The sequence below is a fragment of the Carcharodon carcharias genome, chromosome 4 (assembly GCF_017639515.1).
Source record: "Carcharodon carcharias isolate sCarCar2 chromosome 4, sCarCar2.pri, whole genome shotgun sequence".
In the NCBI taxonomy this organism is placed as follows: Eukaryota; Metazoa; Chordata; class Chondrichthyes; order Lamniformes; family Lamnidae; genus Carcharodon; species Carcharodon carcharias.
In genome coordinates this window covers 200574419-200590458 of record NC_054470.1, presented here as the reverse complement: position 1 = coordinate 200590458, position 16040 = coordinate 200574419, and the positions used below count along the sequence as shown (strand labels likewise).

Sequence of the window (16040 nt, the reverse complement as noted above, 5' to 3'; positions counted from 1 at the left end):
GGTGCGGTTGGGATGGGTCGGGTTTGGAGAAGGGGTTTGGGTCGGGTGTGTCAGACTCATGGAGTGGGAGGAATCCCATGGGTTGGGTGGTATGTCAGGGGGTGGGGTGGGGGGGGGCGGTGGTTTGATCCCATGGTGGGTGTGGTTAGTCAGTGAGTAGGGGGAGTCCCTAGGTGGGTTGGGGTTGTGAGAGGTGTCCTTTGTAAGGAGTCGGTCTGGCCCTGTAGAATAGTTATCCAGAAGTTAGAAGAGGTTTTAATTCTTCTAACTTTTTCTGGATAACTATTTGTGTAACACAGTTGGAACCATCTGAAGTTTGCAATTTAAGTCACATTTCTGGATGGTTCAAAGCGCAGTGCAAATGTCTACAGGATGTTTGTACTTCTGGACAATTGCTGTGCAAACTCTCACCTGGGAACTTCTGAACGGGATTCTCCAGCGCATCCTTGGGGTATCCCCCAATCCAGCGCTAGGGAGCTCAGACGTTACAGTCCAATGTCCTGAAATGTCACCAAATGATGATACAGTAGTGTTTATTCTACAACTGTAATATCTCAAATCTCTGAATACGGACCAGGGCCAATGCACTCCAAATTATAGACAAGGACTAACTATTCTCTACAATATTCACAGAGACTGCTATTCTCCAGAATATACACAGGGAATGCTATTCTCTGTAATATACACAGGTACTGCCGTTCTCTATAATATACACGGGAACATCTATCTTCCATAATATACATAGGGGTACACAGGACCTGCTATCTTCCATAATAATATGCAGGGGCTCCTATTTGCTATAGTATACATAGGATTCTTAGTCTCTATAATGTACAGATGTGTGGCTATTCTCTATTATATACACAGGCAATGATATACTCTTAAGATATGCACAAGGACTGCTATTCTCCATAATATATACAGGAGCTCCTATTTGCTATAATATACAGAAGGCTGGCTATTCTTTATAATAAACAGATGGTGCTATTCTCTAAATTCTGCACAGGGGCTGTTATTCTCCGTAATACACACAGGGGCTGTTATTCTCCATCATATACAGAGGCTGCTGTTCTCTATAATACATACAGGGCCTGCTATTCCCCACAATCTACACAGGGTCTTTTATTCTCCTTCATATACACGGGCTGCTATTTGCTGGTTTGGGCATGTGTGCTGGATGGAAGATGGCTGCATCTCCAAGGATATACTATAGGGGAATGTGGCCTGTGCCAAGAGACCACCAGGGCTCCAAAGCTCCCATTCAAGGATACTGCCGTAAGAGACATGAAAGCTCTCCTCATCAATCATGACGTGGGAAACTCTAGCTGATGATTGATGCAAATGTGGGCAGGAGTTGGCCACCATGAAGACATGTGGTTTCAGGCTCTCCAAAGCAGACACAGCCCTGCATACAAGGCATCAGCAGAGATCATGTCGAGCCACCAGCAAGGGACAACTTCATTATTATTTTTGATAATATACATAGGAGCTGCTATTCTCTATTATATACACAGTGACTGCTAATCTCCATAACGTGCACAGAGGTGTTATTCTCCAGAATATACACAGGGGCCACTATTCCCTATAATATACACAGGCATTAATATTCTCCTGAATATGGACAGGGGCTGCTATTCTGTAGAATATACGCATTGGCTGCTGTTCTTTATAATGTATACAGGAGCTACTGTGCTCTGTAAAATAGACAGGGTCTCTGATTCTCTATAATACACTCAGGGATCAACTATTCTCTATAATATATTCATCAACTGCTATTTTGTATACTATACATAGGGGTGCCATTCTCCACACATACATAGGGGCTGGTATTCTCTACAATATGCAGTGGGGCTACTGGTCTCTGTAATATACACAGTGACTCTGATTCTCTATAATATACACAGGGTTCCTGATTCTCTATAATATACACAGGGTCTGCTTTCTTTATAATATACACAGTGACTCTGATTCTCTATAATATAAACAAGGACTGCTATTCTTTATAATATACACAGGGACTCTGATTCTCTATAATATACACAGGGCCCCTGATTCTCTAAAATATACACAGGGGTCTGCTTTCTTTATAATAAACACAGTGACTCTGATTCTCTATAATATAAACAGGGACTGCTATTCTTTATAATATACACAGGGACCCTGATTCTCTATAATATACACAGGGTCTGCTTTCTTTATAATATACATAGGAACTCTGATTCTCTATAATATACACAGGGACCAAATATTCTCTATAATATATTCATCAACTGCTATTTTGTATAATATACACAGGGGTTGCCATTCTCCATAACATACATAGGGGTTGCTATTCTCTACAATATGCAGTGGGCCTACTGGTCTCTGTAATATACACAGTGACTCTGATTCTCTATAATATAAACAGGGACTGCTATTCTTTATAATATACACAGGGACCGCCATGCTTTGTAATATACACATGGGGCTTCTATTCTCTATAATATACACAGGGACTGCCATGCTTTGTAATATGCACATGGGGCTTCTATTCTCTATAATATACACAGGGACTATGATTATCTATAGTATTCACAGGGGCTCCTAACCTTTATAATACACACAAGGACTCTGATTCTCTATAATATACACAGGGACTGCTATTCTTTATAATATACAGAGTCACTCTGATTTCTCTATAATATATACAGGGACTGCTATTCTCTACAATATACACAAGGGCTACTATTCTTGATTATATATACATGGGCCACCATTCTCTACAATATAGACAGGAGCTACTGTTCTCTATAAAATACACAGGGACTCTGATTCTCTATAATATATAATGTCATCTGCCATGTTGCTTAGTTCAGTGTTTGCACATGGGTGTTCAGAGTTGTTATGATTTCATTTGTGTTTACAGTACAGTACCTGGACAATCTTTAAGTCACCATTATTGAAAAATGAATGACTATAAACCAAGCAGTTTGGCACTGGCCGAAAAAGTGACAATATTAGATAGGCTGAAGAATGGCGCTAGTGCTACCGTGTTGGCCAGGGAATACAGTGTTAATGAATTTACAATTAGGTACATTAGGCAGTCTGAAGATTAAATAAAGGCTAGTGTTAGTGTCTCTGATACTCGTACTGCCAGGTTATCTTTTGTAAGTTGGAAGTAATACAGAAGTTAATCAATGTGTGTGTAGAGCACCAGGATCAAAAACAAAATCCCAGTTAAAGACCCAATTATTAGAAATAAGGTGCTGAACTGTACCAGCACATAAAACATATTAAAGAGAGTACTGCTGGTGCTACTGGTGATGATGAAGAAGGGGCCTCTCCACCTTCCAGAGAATTCTCAGTCAACACAGGATAGTTTGATTGCCTTAACAAGTGTTTTGGTCGTCATAATGTGAAGTTGGTGGAGGAGGCTGCGTCGGCTACAGGAGAGTTTCCCAAAGGCACTGCGGGAATGCATTGATGAGAGAGGGTAGCAGCTAGAGCAGGACTTTAACGTGGATGAAACGGGCCTGTTCTGGAAGAAAATGCCAAATAGGACTTGCAGACCCAAAGAAGAAAGGGTAGCGCCTGGTTTCAAAGCTGCAAAGGATAGGCTAACACTCCTACTTTGTGCTAATGTGGCTGGTTCTATGTGTAAATCAATGCTGGATAATGGGACATTAAACCCTCGAGCTTTTAAAGGAAAATATAAATCTCATCTACCAGTTCTTTGGAAGGCTAACAGCAATGCCTGGGTTACAGCAGCAGTGTTTGAAGACTGGTTTGAGAATCGCTTTCTGCATGAAGTCAGGACTTATTTGAGGAAAATGAAATTGACCTTCAATGTCTTACTTATCCTTGATAATGCTCCTGGACATCCATCCTCTCTTGAAGATAGCCATACAGATGCTGACATTTTGTTTTTACCCCCAAATAGGACTTCATTCATCCAGCCAATGGCCCAGAGGGTCATTTCAACCTTCAGAGCTCACTACACCCATAGAAGTCTTAGCCACGTTCTCAACATTATGGAAACAAACTCTTCATGCATTGTCCGTGATTGCTGAACGAATTCAACATCCTTAAATAAATAGGGATAATTATAGACGTATGGGAAGAGGTTAAAAAATGAACCACAAATGCTTGCTGGAAAAAAATTTGGCCTGAGGTTGTGAATGATTTCACAGCATTTCCCAATGTGGATGCTGAAGATTGCTGAGTTGAAAAAACAAGTTGGAGGCGAGGGATTTGAAGATCTGGCCACAGATGAAGTAGATGATTTGCTTCAGTCTCATCGAGTGGAACTCTCTACAGAAGAATTGATGGAACTGATTAAATCAAGAGAACGTAGAGGAGGAAGAAGAGCCTAAGGAGGCTCAACCTACTCTCAAGATAATGGCAGAACTCAGAAGATCAGCTGAAGAGTTGAAAATACAGGTGACAGACTATGACACAACATGGTAAAAAAGCATTATGTATTATGAAGTGATTGACACTCCAATGCTCCTTAGAGAGAACGTTACAAGATTGAGGAACAAAAGGCGAAGCAGTCAAAAATAACATTGCTTTTTTATCCATTGCCATATTAACATTTACATCAGCCACCTCACCCACTCCCTCCACCTTCAAATAAACCTCCAACAATTTCACCTCCAAGCCCATCACATTCTGCTGGAGTGCCTTAGAATAAGGGTAAGTGTGACTACCATATATTTCTTAATTTGTTAAACAGCAGGACATCTTTATATTTATTAGAACATTGTTTTTATTGTCTTTTATTCTCTATTGGTATCTGTAGTAATTGAAGGTATAGTCTTTCCTACTGCCTTGCAGGGGTCACGTGATTGCTCTTGTTGACTCTGACGAATGAGCCCTAAGCGTGGGTAATCCGGGTGTTGGAACTTTCTAGTTGAGGACCTGGTTGAAGCATGTAGCTTCTGACGAGCTCCCTGTAATAAAGTTATCTGTTTCAAGTAGGAATCTGTCTGCTACATCAAGCCATTTATTTGGTGACAAGGGTAAATAGTTCCGAAGCTGCACCTCACTTTGTGAAAGTGAATACATCAGATCTTAAGAAAAAGGAAAATTACACTCACCAGTCATGCCACTCTCCGACAGAATCGATCCTTATGATGCGTCTATGGAAGACTGGAGCCAGTATGTAGAGTGACTTGGTTTTTATTATGTGACAACTGACATTACCGCAGGGGAGGAGCAGAAAGCAATCCTTTTAAGTGTCTGTGGCAGCAAGACATACAATCTCATCCACAGTCTGATGGCCCCGAATGTGGCCAATTCTAAATCTTTCAATGAATTAGACCTTGTGATGATGTATTATTAGCCAAAGCCATCTGTAATAATGCAGAGGTTTAAGTTTAACTCCAGAGTAAGGGGCCTGGGAGAGTCCATTGCAGCCTATAGAACAAAGTTGAAGCAGTTGACTGAGCATCGTGACTTCTGAGAACACTCAATGATATGTTGCGGGGCTGATTAGTTTGTGGAGGTCACGACAATGCCATTCAGCGCTGTTTACTCGCAGAAGTCAACATCAATTTGATGTGCGCCATGGAAATAGCGCAGGCCATGGAAAGTGCTGCGAGAGACTCTCAGGCTTTACAGAACGTACATGATGCTGTTCTTCATGTGGGCTGGGAACCTACCACCAGGTGTGGTGCAAAAACCAGAGACACAGCAGTGAAGCAAGAGGCAATCTCTGCTGCTAGAAACATGAAAAGGCCCAGTGCAAGCATTTCAGCAGCAACACCAAAGTTAATCTGTTACAGATATGTGGCTGACCACGTACCGGATACCTGCAGATTCAAGGAGGCAGAATGCCATTACTGCCATAAGAAAGGTCACGTAACAAAGCAATGCAGGGCAAAATCGAGATGGTCCATAAGGCAGCAGGCCAAAATGATTGAAGTGAATAATGTAACAGAACCTGAAGCTGCTGATACCATTATCTATTCCTCATACAACATCACAGCGGTAAAAACTGAACCTATTACCATCACAATCCAAGGGAATGGGAAGCCACTAATAATGGAGGTAGATACAGGAGCCTCAGCCACAGTGGGTGGGAGAGCACACATTTAAATACCCAAATGAAGGTATCCAGCCACTGAATCTGGAGCGAACAGCAGCTCAATTGAAAACATACAGGTAAAGGGCAACAGCCCTGTTCTATAGGCAACAGCCAGCCCAGTTTCCAGTGATCACAGTGATAGGTGAAGGACCTAGTATTCTGGGCCAAGGCGTGTTACAAAAAATCGAGCTCAGCTGATCTGAAATATTTCACTTGAGAACAGAAGGAGTTCCTGTGTTACTAAGGGAATACAACAGTGTATTTCTGGATGAGTTGAGAGAATCGAAGAACCATCAAATGCTGCAAGGATTCCTCAGGTCAGAGTTGGTTCCTCTGGAAAACCATGAAGAGAAACAAAAACGAATTTAGTGCCATTCTGAACAAACTGAAGAAACAGTTGGTGGAAAAGACACAACAATGTTCAATATTCCAGGAGGAAGCCAAGAGATACAAGAAAGAGACTGAGGAGCTGAAGAATCAGCTGAATGAAACAAAAGGGGCATTAGAAGGAAAAATCATGGAACTTTCCAAGATGCAAGTGGATAATGAAGCCAAGGGTAGCTCAACTACCGAACTGAACCAAGTTAAGATTTCACCAGAGAGGAATTTGGCCGACTGTGAAAGGATGAGACAAAACTTTGTAGCAAACAGAAGAGAAGACAGAAATCAGATCAGAAAGACCAATCAGCTATGTCTCCAGCACCCTCTCTGCAGCCAAGAAGGGTTATTCACAACTAGAAAAGGAAGGTTTATCAGTGATATTTGGAGTGAAGAAATTCCACCAGTATCTGCGTGGATGACATTTCACCATTGTGTCAGACCATGTGTATGAGTATACCTTTATGCACCATCCTGGCTTACATATTGCAAATGCAGACACACTCTGTCGTCTCCCATTACCAGAAGGCATTGTACATGCTCCAGTGCCACAAGACACTGTGCTTGTATTAAATTTCCTGGATTCTTCACTTGTATGTGTGAAGCAAATTAGGAATTGGATGAACAGAGATCCAATTTTGTCGAAAGTCAGAGACCTTGTATTGCAAAGGTGGTCAAACTCCCCAGTGTCTGAAGAGATGCGACCATTCCATGCCCGGGAAATAGAGTTGAGTTGTCAAGATGGAATCTTGTTGTGGGGATCAAGAGTCATCGTGCCTTCACAAGGAAGAGAACCACTCTTGGCAAAGCTTCACAGTGCGCGTCCAGGCATTTCGAAGATGAAGGTGCTTGCGTGAAGCTGTGTCTGGTGACCAGGCATTGACAGTGACATTGAAAGCATGGTCAAGCACTGTCTCCACTGTCAACAACAACAGAAGCTGCTTGTTTCAGCTCCACTGTATCCACAGGAGTGGCCTGGTCGACCCTGTGTTAATCTACATACTGATTATGTAGGACCACTCTTAGGTAGCATGTTTTTATTGATCGTAGATGCACATTCTAAATGGATGGATGTGTATGAAGTCAGATCACCGACATTGAGCGGATTTATTGAAAAGCTGCGTCAATGTTTTAGTGCTCATGGCCTACCGGGAGTCATCGTTTCGGATAACAGTACAGTCTTTACCGGTACAGAGTTTCAGAGATTCATGAGTTTAAATGGAATCAAACATTAAAACACTACCATATCATCCCTCATTAACTGGGTTAGCTGAAAGCTGTGCAAACTTTCAAATCAGGAATGAAGGGGTTATCCGAGGGTACTCTGGAAACTTGAGTTTCCTACTTCATTCTCAATTATCTTGCGACGCCTTCAGATTTGTTAATGAAATGCCACCTATGTACAAAGTTATGTCTGGTGTTTCCAAATTTAGAGAGGAAGATAGAGAAGAATCAGAGTAATCAAAAATTGAATCATGATAGTTATAGCAAAGCTGAAAAATTCACTGTGGTAGATACAGTTTTCATGGGGAATTTTGGAAGTGGACCAATTGGTATAATTGTCTCAGAAACTGGTCCCTTGTCCTTCCAGGTGGAAGTGGAAGACCCAATTGTTCAAAAACATATGGATCATCTTAGGGATAGAGAGACATTCCAATAACCAGTTATTCTGCCCGTGATTAACATTGAACCAGTAACCCCTGGGTGACCTAGAATAGACATACCTGATGTCTTGTAGTGTTACCTAACCCTGACCTGCCACTTTCTAATAATGTACCTGGCGTTGCAGTTCCTGATCATGTCGATCTAGCGGGAGAACCTCAAGTGGTAGAGCTTATGGCACTCTAACTGAATAAGGAACGGGCCTCAGATGCTTAATCTTTAACCACCTGAGTTGTACGTATGTATATGTTGTGGGTTATTCAAATGTTCTCTGTAAATAGAACCTGTAAAAAAACTAAAGAGGGAGGAAATGTAGGAATTGAAGGTATAGCCTTTCCTACTGCCTATCGAGGTCATGTGATTGTTCTTGGAGGCTCTGGCCAATGAGCCCTAAGCGCGGGTAATCCAAGGGGGAGCGGGGCTTCTAGTCGAGGACCTGATTCAAGCATGTAGTTTCTGAAGAGCTCTCTGTTATAAAGTTATCTGTTTCAAGAGGATATCTGTCCGCTATGTCAAGTTATTACAGTATCAAATTTTTGTATGGTTGGAACCGATCTAATTGACTCCCATTATAAGATGTTTGCCATTTGTGAGGATTTCCAAGAACATAACCCATGTGAATGGCAGGACTTTATTGTACAGCCATGTTTGTACCTGCAGTAGGAAAAATGGCCTGATGGGGCCATGTTATGGAGCCTGGCTGGGGCAATCCTGGCATCCCTGTATGAACACTGTCTGAGCACCCTTGTATGTTGATCTAATGAGTAACTCACCTCCTGACTCCCCAAAGCCTGTCCATCATCTACAAGGCACAAGTCAGGAGTGTGATGGAATACTCCCCACTTGCCTGGATGAGTGCAGATCCAACAACACTCAAGAAACTTAAGACTGTTCAGGACAAAGCAACCGTTTGATTGGCATCACATCCACAAACATTCACTCCCTCTACCACCGACGCAGAGTAGCAGCAGTGTGTGTACCATCTATAAGATGCACTGCAGGAATTCGCCAAGGCTTCTTTGAGGGCACCTTCCAAACACATGACCATTACCACCTAGAAGGACAAGGGTAGCAGACAGATGGGAACACTATCCCCTGGAAATTCCCCTCCAAATTCACCATCCTGACTTGGAAATAAATCACCGTTCCTTCACTGTCATTGGTTCAAAATCCTGGAACTCTCTCCCTAACAGCACTGTGGCTGTACCTACGCCACATGGACTGTAGCAATTCAAGAAGGCAGTTCACCACCATCTTCTCAAGGGCAACTAGGAATGGGCAATAAATGCTGACGCAGCCAGCGATGCCCACATCTCATGAATGAATAAAACAAACAGATTGAGACTATTCGCTCATTCAAGTCTCAACATTGCAACTAATTTGCATATTTAAACAGGAAACAGGCTGAAATTCTGGCGGCTCACTTACAGGCCCCTTCTTCCCTCTTTCCTTGCCCTGCACCACACGCCCCCCTCCCACCGGCCTCATTTTTCTCCATTGACCACCAATTTTCGGTGAGAAACAATTAAGATGACGCCTGCTGAAAATCACCACCAGAGAGACAGAGTGAAAAAGAGATAGAGAGAGTGGTACCGAGATAGTCAGAGGAAGAGAGGGAGAGACAGATAAAGTGAAGGACACTGATAGAGAGAGAAAAAGACAGAGATAGGGATTAAGGGTGGCAGAAGGAGATAGTGCAAGGAAGACACGGGAGAGAGACAGAGAGAGAGAAAGAGGAGGGGCAGAAATTGAGAGAGAGTGATAGAGAAGCAGAGTGAACTTTAGAGAGCCACTGGCAAAAACACAGGAAAAGAGATTACGAGAGAGTAGAGAGGCATACAGAGCCAGATTAAGAGCTAGAGTGCAAAGCAAGAGAGAGAAAGAGAGATCGAGAAAGTGGCATAGACTGAGCAAGAGAGAAAGAGACAGAGAGGTCGACACTGATAAATAGAGATAAAGAGATAGAGATCGAGGCAGAGTAGCAGAGAGACAAACACACAGGCCGAGATGTATAGAGAGCGAGAAAGACACCTAAAGAGAGATAAAGACTCAGAGAGACTCACCTGCCCAGCATTTAGGAAATGAAAATCAGGTAGGGGGAGGGAGGTATTTTGATAAATGAGTACTGACCTGTAATGGCAGTGTGGAGGATCGGGAGGGGTTGTTCAGAGCGGTGCAGCCTGGCTGAGAGTTAGGTCTCATTGTGGGGAGCTGGACTTGCTGTCTCACCCAGGGTGTGAGCTGAGGGATTGGAATAAGTTCCACAGTCTGTGCGAGTTGCTCGACAGCCCTTCAGATCACAGCTTCCAGCTGAGAGGCTGTGAAATCTTCCCTTTCAGTGTGTGTGAAATTAATTATTTACAGGAGATCTAGGACAGAGTTAGAGAGAGAAACTTATTTACTCTGATGCAGGGAGACCAAAACAAGAGGGCTTAACCTTAAAAATTAAAGCTTCTTCACACTAAGGTTAGTGGAAATCTGGAACTGCTACACTAAAAAACTCTTGAAGCTAGGGGTTCATTGAAAATTTCTAAACTGATATTGATGGACTTTCGCTAGTTAAGGACATCAAGAATTACAGAACCAATGTGGCTCAATGAAGTTAAAATACAGTTCAACCATAATCTTGTTCACTGGAGGAACAGTTTTGAGGGACTGAATGGCCTTCTCAATCTAATGCAACAATCCAGTCCAGGCCGAAAATGATCTCCAACCTTCAGAAGTCTTGCCAATCTCTCAAAGTCTCTTACTCCACACTTCTCCAGAGAGCTCAAACATTCGCTGGCATTAACTCCCTGGGAACCAATCCAGTGAACTTTCTCTGCATGTGGCCCAAGCTTGCTTATGGTGGAAACTGGTGTCTGCACACAGGCTTTCCAGCAAAGAGCCACTGCACAATGATCAGCAGGGGGAGATCTGCTAGAATTATATGGCCCCCTCCTGGGTATGCTTTTGGCAGGGCTGGGGCACATAAAATATACAAACATACGAGTTAGGAGCAGAAGTATTTCTACTTACGCTATCAGTTCATCTTTTGTTTCGAATGCTATATGCATTCAGATGGTTTTGTCCTTTTATTATTTTTGTAGCGTAGAAACTTAGAAACTAGAAGCAGGAGTAGGCCATTCAGCCCTGCGAGCCTGCTCCGCCATTCATTATGATCATGGCTGATCATAATGTGTAGCTTTAACTGCTGATTTATTCTTAGATTTGTACTATCTGTCGCTTCCTATCACTGTTTGCTTATCATTTCCTATATTAGTGCCTTTCTCCCTTGCCTTGTCTCTACACTTTGGTTTACCACATCTTCTCAAATTTGATCCCTTCCCCCCACTGTTTAGTTTAAAACCCTCTTCACTGCCCTCGTTAAGAAGCTCACTAGAACACCAGCCCCAGCATGATTCTGGTGTAGACTGACCCAACGGTACGGACCCCACCTTCCCCTGTGATGCCAGTGCCCCATGAACTGGAACCCACTTCTCCCACACCAGTCTTTGAGCCACGCATTCATTTCTCTAATCTTATTTGCCCTATGCAAATTTGCACATTGCTCAGGTAATAATCCAGAGATTATTATCTTTGTGGGTCTGCTTCTTAATTTGGTGTCTAGTTCCGCATACTGACTATGCAATACCTTCTTCCTCACGCTGCTTATGTCATTGGTGCATACATGGGCCATGACAACTGGATCCTCCCCCTCCCACTATGAGTTCCTTTTCACACCTGAGCAAATGCCCCATACTCTGCCATCAGGCAGGGAACACAGGCCCCTGGACTCCAGTTCTTTGCTACAGAGAACAGTGTCAATCCTCCTCACCATACCACTACATTCCTTTTTGCTCCCCCGACATGGGTGGCTCCCTGTACCACAGTGTCATGAACAGTTTGCTCACCCACCCTGCAGCCCCCACTCTTATCCAAACAAGCTGAGAGAACCTCAAACCTGTTGGGCAATTGCAGAGGCTGACACTCCTGCACTCCTGCCCTCTGGATCTCCTACCTGCCTCAGCTGCAGTCACATTCTCCTGCCCTGACCACCTTCCAAATCAGAAGAACCTAAGGGTTGTGACCGCCTCTTGATATAAAGCATCTAGGTAACTTTCCCCCTCCCTGATGTGCCGCAGTGTCTGCAGCTCAGCCTCCAGCTCCATGACTCTGAGGCTGAAGCTCCTCAAGCCACAAACACTTACTGCTGATGTGTTTGTCCTGAATAACACTTGTATCCAGGAGCTTCCACATGCTGCAGCCATGACACATCACTTGTCCTGCCATCCTTAATGTGTTTTAATTAACTACTTAATAATTTTATTCAATTATTTATTTTTTTAATGTACTTTATTAATCTTACTACAAATTCCTGTACTATTTTAAACCTTAGCAATGGAATAGACCTTAACCACTCAGATATTCACCAAACAGCTAGCTTCTTCCCCTGTAGCAGAGCAAGAACCAATTCCAAACTCCCAGCACTCCGGTGAGGTCGCACTCTAGTGCGATGGTGGTTAGCGTACCACGTTCCCACCGACCCCTGACCCGATCCCCATAATACATTGGGTGGGTAAGGCTCTTGCCTGCCTGCCCATCTGTAGGCCTATTGAGGCCCTTAACTGCCCAGTGAAGGTGCATTTAAAGGTGTAATTCTGCTTCTGCCTCCACAATAGGGTTGGCCGTGGAAGGCAGTTGAGAGTGGGCTGGTTGTTTTTTCACTTCTGGTGAAAAGGTGGGAAGGAAGGTCCCTCCTTTGAGGGGGTACCCTGTGCGCATCAGGGGCAGAGGCACTTTTCCCCTTTGTGCCCCTACCCCGCCCCCCCACCGGCCTCCAAAACCTAAACCCTCACCACCCCCCTGCCCCAGGATGCCAGATCCCTGTCCACCCAAAAAGGCCTGACTTTGTAAAGTTGCCTTCCCCAGGAACCTGCTTGCAGTCTGGCAGCACTCACTACTGAGTTCTGGTGCTGCTAGGACATGCTGGAGCTGCCGGCCAATCAGATTGGCCATCAGCTCTCACGGGTGGGACTTCCTCAACTGAGGGGCAGATGCCCCACTCTCAGTTTGATAAGGCCACATGTAGTGTGTTACCACTGCCGAGCAGCCTTGCTAAAGTCGGTTAATTGGCAGCTGACTTTTCTAATTTGGCGGGCAGGGGGAGGCAAGCGATATGCCCAACCCCCTGTAAAATCCACCCCATACCCTCTCAATTGCCCAGGGAGTCAACTAAAAGGACTACAAAAGGAATACATTATGAGGACAGGTTGCATGGAATAGGCATCTATTCCCTCTAGCGTAGAAGATTAAGGGGTGATTTGCTTGAGGTGTTTAAGATGGTTAAGGTATTTGATAGAGTAGATAGTGAGAAACTAGCGATAGAGAACACTGTTGGAAATACTTTCCTTCAGATAGGATGTTAAACTGAAGGACTGTACTGGTTCACTTGGGGTTTTATAATACCTCTTTACAACTCTTGAGATCTTCAGAAGTTTGACCTTTGTACAATAACTTAAAGGCACGCCAACAAAAAGTACAGGTTCATACAATCTTTCAACCCAGAAGGAAGCCATTTGGCCCATTGTGCCTGTGATGACTCTTTGAAAGGTCTGTGGAATTGTCATGACACAGTGAAGTCAAGGAGAAGAACAGGAATCTGAACAAAGTCCTGTTCAGTAAAGTTAAAGCGAGGAGCAGAGGAGAAGGCTCCAAATTAAAGGGAGAAAGTTCCAGGAAGCAGACTTAAAGCTAGTCTTGCGAGAAGCCAGAAAATACAAGGAGACAGCTGAAGGTCTGAAACTCTTTACATTGGGCCTGTGAAGCAGTGGTGTTCTGTTGGCATGGCTGAGTATCTGAGAGACAGTATATGGAGGTGAAACTTGAATGCACATGGCAATCCAGGGGAGAGGAACATTGGAAGGAGAGATCAAAACCCCGGAGGTGGACTCCTGTGGAAGGCACCTGAGAGACAGCGTCATTTGGGAGAAGATTCCAAAGCAAGTTCTTCGAAACTGGAGATTGGAAACCTTCATGTGAAAGATGGAGTTCAGTGAGGCTGGTTGGCCCACAGTTGACAAGCATCTGATGGGTCTATAGGATCTGTTTGGGGTTGCATCAGTCACTTAGCTTCAGAGTGTGGTGTGTCTGACCACAGATTGCCTACAGGTTTACATGGACTGTGTACTTACTGTGGACATTGGAGTATAAGATACCTTTTGTAACTTGTGTTACCCTTACAAATCTATATATACCTGTAAAGGTATAGTTGTGGGTGAAGGAGTATTGTAATATAGTTAATCTTTTCTTCTTTAATAAATGTTTTATTCTTTTGTTAGAAGTTCATCAGCTGACTCCTGTGACTCTGTTCAAAAGCCACCCTCCACGTTTCTAAACAAAAAATAAAAGTTAGGGTCTATGAAGCCAGGTGCTAAGGGGTATTGACAGGGTGGATGTGGAGAGGATGTGTCAGCTTATGGGAGAATCTAGAGGCCACTGTTTAAAGATAAGGGGCTGCCCATTTAAGACAGAGATGAGGCAAAACTTTTTCTCTCAGAGGGTGGTGACTCTTTGGAACTCTCTTCCTGAAAAGGTGGTGGAAGCAGAGTCTGAATATTTTTAAGGCAGAGGTGGATAGATTCTTAGTAAGCAAGGGGGTGATAGGTTATCGGGGGTAGGTGAGATGCAGATTTCAGGTTACTATCAGATCAGCCATGATCTTATTAAATGGAGGAGCAGGCTCAAGGAGCTGAATGGCCTTCTCCTGCTCCGTGTTCATATGGTCGTGCCACCCTGAGATCTAGTAACATCAGCTGGGATCATAACACTGGCAGTGATTATGTCATTCCTGCCTGGTCTGGCATGTATGTGACTCCAGTCCTACCATGAATGAGTGACTGAAACCCCTCAATAAATGTTGCCTTGCCAAGAACAGATTACAAAAATAAAGTTTAAACTTCTGCAACTGTGATTCAAAGCCAAGCCCTTGTCTCTGGCATGAAATCTCTCTCTATCTGCTTGTTGTAAGGATCTTAGAATCATGGAATCATGTATGATGATACAACACAAAAGGAGGGAATTCAACCCATCATGCCTTTGCCAGCTCTCTGAAAGAGCTACCTAATTAATCATACTCCCCCACCGTTTCCTCATAGCTGTGCTCAATTTTCCCCTTCAAGAATTTATCCTTTCTCTTTTAAAAATTATTATTGAATCTTCCACCATCCATTCAGACTGCGCCTTTCAGATCACACAACTTGCTGTGTAAAATACTTATTCCTCATGTTGCCCCTGGTTCAATTACCTTATGTCCTCTGGCCACTGACCCTCCTGCCACTGGAATCTAAACCTTTCATGATTTTGACCACCTCAATCAAATCTTCCCTTAAACTTCTCTGCTCTAAGGAGAACAATCCCAGTATCTCCATCCCTTATAATTGAAGTCCCCCATCCTTGCTATTCTCGTAAATCTCCTCTTCACCCTCCCAAAGGCCCTGACTTCATTCCTAAAATGTGGTATCTAGAACTGAACACAATTCTCCAGCTGAGGCCTAACTAGGGTTTTACCATAGCTTCCTTGTTTTTGTACTCTATGCTTCTCATAATAAAGCCAAGGTTCATGTGTGCCCTTTTAACAGCCTTCTGAACTTGCCTCACCACCTTCACAAAATTTGTCTTCCTATATCTCTTTAGAATTGTATCCTTTATTTTATAAAGCTTCTCCTCATTCTGCCCATCAAAATTAATCACTCCTCAATTCTCTGCAGTAAATTTTATATGTTTGCCCATTTTACCAGTTTGTCTACGTCCTCCTGAAGTCTGTTGCTATCCTCTTTGTTGTTACATTTTCAAGTTGCATATCATCTGCAAGCTTTGAAATGACGCCCTGTATACCTCAATAGAAGTCTGTCATATATATAAAAAAGAGAGCGGTCTGAATACTGAACTCTGG

At 43.4% G+C, this 16040-nt stretch overlaps 1 protein-coding gene across 3 annotated transcripts in view; it reads right to left on the bottom strand.

Moving 5' to 3' along the window:
- LOC121277472 (FYN-binding protein 1) overlaps positions 1 to 16040 on the bottom strand; it is a 205771-nt gene that overhangs the window by 177675 nt on the left and 12056 nt on the right. For 2 of the 3 annotated variants that reach the window (XM_041187001.1, XM_041187004.1), the window contains exon 2: positions 10238 to 10476. The exons of the other annotated variant lie outside the window; for it this stretch is intronic. In XM_041187001.1, the coding sequence (XP_041042935.1) occupies positions 10238 to 10309 (72 nt within the window). In that variant the 5' untranslated portion in view covers positions 10310 to 10476. The remainder of the gene's footprint in view (positions 1 to 10237; positions 10477 to 16040) is intronic. 3 annotated transcript variants of the gene reach the window in all.